At 41.9% G+C, this 10,160-nt stretch overlaps 1 protein-coding gene across 2 annotated transcripts in view; it reads right to left on the bottom strand.

The window, feature by feature from the left end:
* Window positions 1–10,160, bottom strand: part of lrp5 (low density lipoprotein receptor-related protein 5) — a 63,925-nt gene that overhangs the window by 9,198 nt on the left and 44,567 nt on the right. For both annotated transcript variants that reach the window (XM_030136814.1, XM_030136815.1), the window contains exons 12-21: window positions 9,390–9,606; window positions 7,995–8,148; window positions 6,995–7,130; window positions 5,975–6,219; window positions 4,647–4,831; window positions 3,576–3,724; window positions 2,779–2,956; window positions 2,071–2,267; window positions 558–763; window positions 273–463 (exon numbers count right to left, since the gene is read on the bottom strand). In XM_030136814.1, the coding sequence (XP_029992674.1) occupies window positions 273–463; window positions 558–763; window positions 2,071–2,267; window positions 2,779–2,956; window positions 3,576–3,724; window positions 4,647–4,831; window positions 5,975–6,219; window positions 6,995–7,130; window positions 7,995–8,148; window positions 9,390–9,606 (1,858 nt within the window). The remainder of the gene's footprint in view (window positions 1–272; window positions 464–557; window positions 764–2,070; window positions 2,268–2,778; window positions 2,957–3,575; window positions 3,725–4,646; window positions 4,832–5,974; window positions 6,220–6,994; window positions 7,131–7,994; window positions 8,149–9,389; window positions 9,607–10,160) is intronic.

A 10,160-nucleotide genomic window follows, 5' to 3' on the forward strand; every position in this document is an offset into this window, starting at 1 on the left:
ATATTTCTGTGTACATTCACTGTTGTGCTGATACTAGAACCTTAATGTCCTGAGGGATCAATAAAGATCTACCTAAACTCATCTAATCTCATCTAAATACCTGTTGGTGTATCATTCAGAACACAGTTTAATTTCAGCAGATAAAGGTTTCCTTTATTCCTGGTTTTCCTTTTTCCAGAGGTGGGATGTTTCAGTTTAAGGTGGATTCACAGTAACAGCCTGTGGAAAGTGTTTGATAAAAACACTGAATGTTTTTGTCTCTGTTTCCTCACCTGTCAGGTCACTGCTCTCGATGCGTTTGAGGTCGGCGTCCACCCAGAACAGTTTTCCCAGTTTGTTGTCCAAGGCCAGAGCGACTGGTCTGATGAGTCCGGTGGTGAACAGGGACTCCCTCTCAGTTCCGTCCAGACTGGCTCCTTCGATCTTAGCCGAGCGCTCCTGCACCGTGGTGAAATACATGTACCTGCAGAGGACGCAAAGACACACAAAGTAAACCCACAGCCTGTCCCCGTCTGCTCTGGGACGTCATTCATTTCTGCAGAACATTTCAAACCCACCCCTTCTCCGCGTTGACCACGATGGCCCGGGGCTTGTCCGTGTCGTCCTTCAGGACCACGCCCACCGTGTGTCCGTCCATCCTCTGGACGTTGATGGTGTTGGACATCTCACAGGTCCAGTAGACGTGGCGGCTGTAGGGGTCCAGGCTCAAATCATGCAGCTGGTTCTCCACGGCCTGAGCGCCGCTGCTCAGAATCATGGCAGACTGGAAACGAACGCAACCAAACCATCAGCTCGGACTCACTTAAACATGAACGCCACACAGATCTGGGACAAGGTGGATTATACTGTTTACATGACCAACTGAAACACAGGTGTCAAACATAAGACCCATAGGGTCAAAACCAGCCTGTGGTATGACTTTGTGAAATGCAAAAATCACACTAAAGATATTAATACTCGTTTTAGCTCAGGTTCCACATGCAGCCCAATATGATCTAAAATAGAGCAGACCAGTAAAATCATAATAACCTATAAATAACGACAACTACAAATTCTTTTCTTTGTAACCTGAACAAATATGAACAACCTGAAATGTCTTAAAAGAAGTGTAATTGTACTAATATTCTGTCTGTTACTAAATGTTTTGTACATTTGTACATCCACTAGTATCTGTAAGTTATAAAGTTATAATGTACGTGTGGAAATAATAAACGGAGGAAAAATCTTGTTAAAATTGCACTAACTCCTTTTTTTTTTCTCTTTCTAAGAACAGTGTACTTTGTATCCATGATGTCCAGTGAAATATATTGTGTGACTGTTTTGAATAGAAATTTGGATTAAAAAAAAATTAAAAATTACACTCCAACTCCAAAAATTGGAGAATGATCAGAGTTTAGTGTGTGTGTAAACAGGCTCAATACAAACTCCAAGAGAAGTACAAACTGTACAAACTCCGAGAGAAAACGGATAATGGACGGAAACACATAAATCAGGGTTTATGGATTATATTTCTGAAGAGCATGTGAACACATCAGATTTGATTATTACAATTATCTGATTATAACAGTTATTAGCTTTTATGATCATGTAAACGGGCTCACTGATGCAAATGATCCAACAAGACAAAAACAATGCAAGACACAAAAGTAAATGATATAAAAGATGTAAAAAGACATGATGAAATGATTATTTATCTACATTTCTTTTAAATATCATATTGACAATATTTGTCTAGTACATATTGTACAAAGTGCTGCTCTAACTGTTTAATATACAACTGTAAAACACAATAATTTCCCCTGATATTAATAAAGTATTCTGATTCTGAAACAAGATCAAAATAATATTACTGAGATAACATGAGGAAACTGACATTAACAATGCCCGACTTAACCTGCAGTAACGATGTGAGGTTACATTTTAAACCTTTCAGGATTATCAGAATATACAGATCAATATGATAAAACCTATACTGATCAATGTGGATCCAACTGTTCTGATTATATTCTCTGCTGCTGCTCTAACGAGAGATCAGGTTTCATGTGAACACATTATGGGATGGACAGTTACCATGGTGCCGTCATCTCTGGCCCTGCGGATGTTCTGGCGTCCATCCAGCCAGTAGACCAGTCGGTCCAGGGGGTCGTAGGTCACGGCTCGGACGTTCCTCAGGACGTGTATGGGCAGGATGATGTCCGGACTCTGCTCCCCCAGAACCATCCTGCTGATACTGGCCTTCTGACTGAACAGCAGGAAACTAGAGGGCGCTGTAAGCAAAGACACCGAGAGTGACACGGGTTAGTAGACACGGAACCTCTACAGAGGATCGAGTTTATTAAACACATGATATGAAATCGAACAAACACACAGATGCTCAGACCATCAACATCTGTCCATATACATCCAAATGTATTCAAACTGGCATTTAAAGGGTTAAAATCCTAAACATTATTGAACATTTGATAGTTTTGAGCAGAACTGAGGTGGTTTAAGAGATTCATGCAGAAAAAAACATTGACATATGGTTTTATAGCAGTTTTTTGTTCATGTATAAAAAATAAAAAAAAATGGAGTCCTGGCCAAGGTAAGCAGCATGTGCTAAGTATGCATAATATGCTCACCTGGATACCAGAAGGTGATTCATATAATGTTTAGTTCTATAAATCTGTGTCATTTTACACTGACAGATTAGTGAAGTGGAACTGATGCCACTGACAGGAAACGGGACACACACTGACTGACATCATGGTTCTCCTGGCGTTTGTCTGGTTTACTCACAACTGCAGTTGCGTTTGTCCGGGTTCAGGGTGTAGTGGGAGGCACAGCGGCACTGGGCACCGGCGGGCGTGGCCAGGCACAGGTGGGCGCAGTTCCCATTGTTATAGGAACATTCATTGGTTCCATCCTGACGGGAGGAGTGGAACACCAGGATGTCCAGCATCAGTTCCAACTGGCCCTGAACACACCACGGATTGAGAAGTGAGAGAAAAAATAAAATAAAAACTCCTGTAAATCTGGGTTCAATGTACTGACACACAATCACATTCACTCATAAACTATATGGACCAAAGTACGTGGACACACTGAATTCAGGTGTTTCTTTTCCAACAGGGGTCTGGGCTTGGGTTTGGTTTAAATTGTTATCTTTGCATCCAAAATGCTACAGAGATGGTTTTTAATTTCTCTCAACATTGATTTTTAATTTTTTTTTTATTCATGACTATGATTTTAAATGTTCTACCACTAAATTTCTAAAATATTTTTCATGTTCTGACTGTAAATAATAATTTTCTACCACAACTAACCATCTACTTTCTTCACATTTCCCTAATGAAGAAAAATCTACCATTACACTTGAAGGAAATATTGATGTTTTTATCTCAAATCCTCATGAACAGGGCATCTTACAGCTGTAGATGTGATGTGTCCCAATATTTATGTCCATATAGTTTAGACACATCCATATTTCCTGAAAAACAGGCCCCTGTTAGAAAAGAAACACCTGATTTCAACGCTTCTACATACTTTTGTCCATATATTGTACATTGTGATCATTAAAAAAAACAGGTCCACACCTGCAGAACCACAGTGCGGTTCAGTCCACTGCGTTTATCGGCCCGTTCAATGCTGCGTAGGTTAAAGTCTGTCCAGTAGATGAAGTCCCGGTACTGAGTCAGACCAAATGGGTGGGGGAGGTTATCTACAATGATCTCCCTCTGGAGGCCTGGAGACAACAACAGTCCCATCACACAATCAATATTTACACCTCTACTGATGTTACAACAACCGGATCAACAGGTCTACATCCAGTCCTGGTCCAACATTCTGTTTGTTGGTTTATTATTACATATGCATATGGACAGCAGGAAAAACTACAGTTTAAAGGAAAAAAAACAGCTTCTATAAACCAAAGTGGTTGTATTTATTTAGTGTGACCTTCCTTTGATCTTAACATAGCTTTAACACTTTGGTTCAGACAATATGAGATTTATGGCATTAATTTACTGAGGTTTTACACCAATAATGTATTGAACAAAAATAAGCAAAATGAGCCACAAAAATAATAAAATAATCAATAAAATGAACAAAAAAACCCCAATGAACAAAAAAAGAACCACATAAACAAAATGACCAAAATAACCCCTCGCAAAAAAAACATACCATACAAAATGAACAAACCCCCCCCAAAATAATCATCAAAACAATGAAAAAAAACAAAGTAAAAAACATTCAAAATGAACAAAAATGAACAAATTAATCAACAAAATGAACAAAATAATCTGCAAAATGAAGAGAAAAAAAAAACAATGAACAAAAATTAACAAAATAATAAACAAAAGCAAACAAAATAATCCGGAATCAAACTAAATCATTGACAGTTTCATCATTATCATATTCTGGAAGTGTTTCATTATCTGCTCAAACATTCCAGTTTGGACCTGGATGGAACTGAGCGTGTGTAGAAGGACCATGTGGGTTTAATGGAACAATACTGGGCACAGTTCAGTGATTAAACAGTGATTTATAATGTAATAAATGACAAATGCATGGGATGAACTAAAGCTGTTTTCCACCCCTGGACGTATTTGTACATGGATACTTGATGCTGTTACTGGATAATCGTGGTGATCTGTGCACGTTCAGACCTTGCATGTTGGTGCTTTCGATCATGCATGTGTCCAGGTCGGTCCAGTAGAGCCGGTGGTCTACGTAGTCGATGGTCAGCCCGTTGGCCCGGCCCACCTTGTCCACCAGCATCATCATGGTGGTTCCGTCCATGTAGGCTCGGGCGATGCGAGGTTTCCCGCCCCATTCAGTCCAGTACATGTACCTAAGGAGACAAAACTCTCATTCAGTCAACGAGAGCGTGAGACGAGGTGTTCAACACAACCTCCTTCCACTTCGTAACCTGTATTTGATCAAACTCTTCATTGTTTTTATTGTGAGCAAATGTGTGCAATCGTAGAATGACATCAGATGACCCCGGGCATGATGACATCACCCACTGACTGACAGGTGTTAAGGCCTCCGACACGTTAGTACAGGTCATTAACACACACACACACACACACACACACACAGATCGTGTTAGCAAACAGGTTTAATAGCATCATCACTGACTTGGCAAGGAATTATGGGGGAAAACAGGCAGGATGCTGGCTGATGTTCCTACATACCAAAACAATGACACAGCTCCACTCTCACTGCTCACAAAGACACCATACATGAAATCATCTGCACTGAAAGACACCGTCCTCCACAGTAACAGGGTTTCTACGGCAATGTTCCGGGTCTATATTAGCTGTGTAACATTTTCTTTTTTTTTCTTTAAGCGTTTACATGCAGTTCAGTTTAGGTGTTTCAGTCAATTATCAGATTTCATACCAGAGTACGTACGAACATAGTGACGGTAGGATCAAACATTCACACTAAAACTCTGATTATGATCCAATTTCTGGAGTTACCAGATGATTCAAGTGATCATGTAAACAGCATAATGTAAAAGACCAAAATAAATCAGATTAACAGCTATACATGTATGAAAATATCAGAGTACTGGGGGAAGTGTCACTCTGATTTCTCATAATCCGATTACTGCTGTTATCTAATAAAACAGATCAGATTATAATGTTTACATGATCAATAATAATCTGAGAACTCCACAAATCAGATAATGATCAGAGTATTAGTGTGGACGTAAACAGGGTCAGTGTCATTGTCGTACATCTGTAGACCTTCGTCTGAAAATTCATCAATGTAAACCTATGAATGATGGGGCCTAAAACAGTCCCCTGTGGGATCCCATTCTCAGTTTAATGAAACACAGATTTATGATCACTAATAATCTGAAAAACCCAGAAATCAGAAAATCATGAGTATTGGTATGAATGTAAACAGGTTCACTGACAGGTGATACTGGATTATGAGTGTGGGTTCAGATTCTGAGTGGGTAACTCAGGTGGACAAGTCTTACCCGTTGGCCGGGTCCAGTGCCAGGGATCGTGGATTATCGAGAGAACGTGGGTTGTCCAGGTCCTTGCAGACCAGAACCTGTCGGTAATGCCCATCCAGCCGGGCCACCTCGATGCGGTTGGTGCCAGTGTCGGCCCAGTAAATGTTCCGACCCATCCAGTCAACCGCCATGCCTTCTGGGTAGTCCAGTCCAAACTCTATGACGTGTTCCACAGAGCTGCCGTTCATATAAGCTCTGCTGATGGTCTGGAAGGAGGAGACAAGTGGGATGAAAAAATTGGAATTGGAAAATGGTAGAATACTGTGAAAATGTCAAATATCACTAGTTTTCTTCTAAATAAAATGTTGACATTAGAGAATGTATGATTATATAGTTTAATGGCAGTGAGATTAAACAATGTGGTTGCAATGAAAGTCAATGGGGCATTTTTGTCCACGAGGGTAACCAGATGGAGTATCTGACGCACCAGAAAAAATACTAATGCAATCAAATCAATTTTCTTGCTCATCTTTGACATATCCAAGACCCTAATCACAACCAATGTTCCATCCACCTACTATTTATTATATGGAAAATTTAACATTTTTTTGTGGGTTTTTTTTTTTTATAAATAATTCAGAATTCAACTACACTGTCAATTAAAGGGTTAAAATCCTGAAAATTATTGAATGTTTGGTAGTTTTGAGCAGGGACTGAAGTTTTTCAAGTGATTTATGAAAAACCAGATGGTGCAGAATGCATCATGGGAGTATAAAACACATGTAAGAGAAAAAGACACTGGATTTCAAAAACATAACTAAAAAGAAAAGTTCTTGTCAAATTTCATGCCAAAAGCTGCAACACAGCCAAACTGACTATCAAATGGAAAAAAAGAGAAAAATGTACATAAATCCCTGTGGAGGGAATAAGGGTTAAGGCTAAAACCCTGTCATCCTATGTCCTATTGTACTAAAACCAGGTAAATCAAACTAATTTGATGACCCTGAAACTCCAGTGTCAGAGTATAATGGTTCACCCTACCTTGGCCTGTATGTCTGTCCAGTAGATTCTTCTCTCAGAAACGTCAAAGTCCAGAGCAGATGCTTCTTTAACCCCCGTCAGAGGAATGGCCACGTCGTTACTGTTGGTTCCAAGAGAGATGCTCCTGATGTTGTCTCTGAGGAGGAAACATCACAGTACATGAAAGATCAGAGCACGTTTACGACCTGGAAGTTATGTTACTCGACTTTACTGTTTAGGTACTAGTGTCTTTGCACATGCATAGTGACAGATACAGCATCTCTGCAACTACATTATATGGACAAAAGTATGTGGACACGTTGAATTCAGGTGTTTCTTTTCTAACAGGGGTCTGGGATACAAAACAATAATGACAAATGTCATAATATAGTTTTATATTGGGATAAATATCATTGCACTGGTTAGTTTGGTTTAAACCATTATCTTTGCTTCCAAAATGCCTCAGACATGGTTGTTACTTGATTTCTCACAACATGGATTTTGTTTTGTTTTTTTTAAATCCATGACTATGATTTTAAATGTTCTACCTCTACATTTCTAATATTTTTTTGTGCTCTGACTATAAATAATCATTTTCTTCCACAACTAACCATCTACTTTCTTCACATCTCACTGAGGAAGAAAAATCTACCATCAAACTTTAAGGAAATATTGATGTTTATGAACTATATGGACATAAATATTGGGTCACATCATGTCTACAGCTGTAGATGTCCTGTTCATGATGATTTGACAAAGAAACATCGGCAATCAACAACTGTGATTAGACTTGTCAAAATTTACATTATAGTAATGCAAAGCTGAAGTGGTTTCAGAGATTTATGCAAAAAAAGCAGAAAAAATATTGATAAATGATGATTTTGTCAGATTTTCGGATGGAAGGTATTAAACTAGAGGGTTAAATAGAAACGCATATGAACAGACTGTGACGTTCACTGACCACAGCTCAACCCACTGCTCTTCCATGAGTGTCGTAGTGCAGGTGTACAGCTGACTTTACCTGTTGGTGAAGAGCAGGAAGGCTTCAGGCACCACACAGGTCTGCAGATCTGACAGCAGCTCCATCCCCATTGGACAGGCACAGCTGACCGCCTGACGCCGCCAAAAACACAGATGACTACAGCCGCCGTTGTCCACAGCACAGCCATTAGTACCTGAACACACACCAAGGACAGGTGATCAGAGACAGGACCGCCCACCCGAATGCACACAGAGGACCGGTGATCAGAGACAGGACCGCCCACCCGAATGCACACAGAGGACCGGTGATCAGAGACAGGACCGCCCACCCGAATGCACACAGAGGACCGGTGATCAGAGACAGGACCGCCCACCCGAATGCACACAGAGGACCGGTGATCAGAGACAGGATCGCCCACCCGAATGCACACAGAGGACCGGTGATCAGAGACAGGACCGCCCACCCGAATGCACACAGAGGACAGGTGATCAGAGACAGGACCGCCCACCCGAATGCAGACAGAGGACCGGTGATCAGAGACAGGACCGCCCACCCAAACACACACAGAGGACCGGTGATCAGAGACAGGACCGCCCACCCAAACACACACAGAGGACCGGTGATCAGAGACAGGACCGCCCACCCGAATGCAGACAGAGGACCGGTGATCAGAGACAGGACCGCCCACCCAAACACACACAGAGGACCGGTGATCAGAGACAGGACCGCCCACCCAAACACACACAGAGGACCGGTGATCAGAGACAGGACCGCCCACCCGAATGCAGACAGAGGACCGGTGATCAGAGACAGGACCGCCCACCCGAATGCACACAGAGGACAGGTGATCAGAGACAGGACCGCCCACCCGAATGCACGCAGAGGACCGGTGATCAGAGACAGGACCGCCCACCCGAATGCACACAGAGGACCGGTGATCAGAGACAGGACCGCCCACCCGAATGCACACAGAGGACAGGATCAAACACAGACATTTAAACATTTAACCGGACCACCCATCCACGCCGCTCACTGTAGGTTTCTGTCACTTTAGACCCGCCCACTCACCGTAGGGCTCCGTTCTTTTAGACCTGCCCACTCACTGTAAATCTCTGTCCCTTTAGACCCGCCCACTCACCATAGGTTTCTGTCACTTTAGACCCGCCCACCCACTCACCGTAAGTCTCCGTCCCTTTAGACCCGCCCACCCACTCACCGTAAGTCTCCGTCCCTTTAGACCCGCCCACTCACCGTAGAGTTCTGTAACTTTAGACCCGTCCACCCACTCACTGTAGGTCTGCATCCCTTTAGACCCACCCACTCACCGTAGATTTCTGTAACTTTAGACCCGCCCACCCACTCACTGTAGGGCTGCATCCCTTTAGACCCGCCCACTCACTGTAGGTCTGCGTCCCTTTAGACCCGCCCACTCACCGTAGGTCTCGGTGACCTTGGTGGCCTTCAGACCCATCAGATCCGGCAGCTGGTCGATGATGATCTCTCGTACAGCTGTGACTTTGTGGACCCTCTCGATGCTGCGTCTCTGCCAGTCTGTCCAGTAGATGTAGTCCCCCAGGAGGGTGAAACCGAAAATATGAGGCAGTTTGTCCTCCAGCAGAGTCTGTCTGTTACTGCCGTCCACGTTGATCACCTGAAACAAAGTCAACAGGTGAGTATTTCCATACTTTCCACAGCCCAGCCCATCTCATTATTTATGCAAAAATTCCATTTTATTTTGCACATTATAGTTTGTTGCACCTTACTGTTGATTGTCAAGATGCTATTTAGCAGTTCTCTTTTTATACTTCTAATTTATTATGTTTTGTGTGTTTGCTCTTGTATTCTCTTTTTATTCTTGTATTCTATTTTTACTGTGTGTCAAGCTGCTGCTGCACTACAGTCTCCCAGTTTGGGATCAATAAAGTATATCTATCCATCCATCCATGGCAAGACATATTTATTTGTACTCACAATTCATGCACAGGGCAACTCAAAATGCTTCACAAAAATAAAAGACAAGTTCTAAATACATACACAAGAATAGAGATTAAACTCAGTAAAATGTAGAATTTTACACAGAATATTAAATTAAAATAGTTAAAACAAAAACACATGACTGCAGATATTCAACAACATTTGGTTTGGCCTTTGCAGACAGTGATGCAGCCCCTGAACTGAGACACTGCTATTGTACAGATGTTCATA

Source organism: Sphaeramia orbicularis, chromosome 6 (assembly GCF_902148855.1).
Source record: "Sphaeramia orbicularis chromosome 6, fSphaOr1.1, whole genome shotgun sequence".
Lineage (NCBI taxonomy): Eukaryota > Metazoa > Chordata > Actinopteri > Kurtiformes > Apogonidae > Sphaeramia > Sphaeramia orbicularis.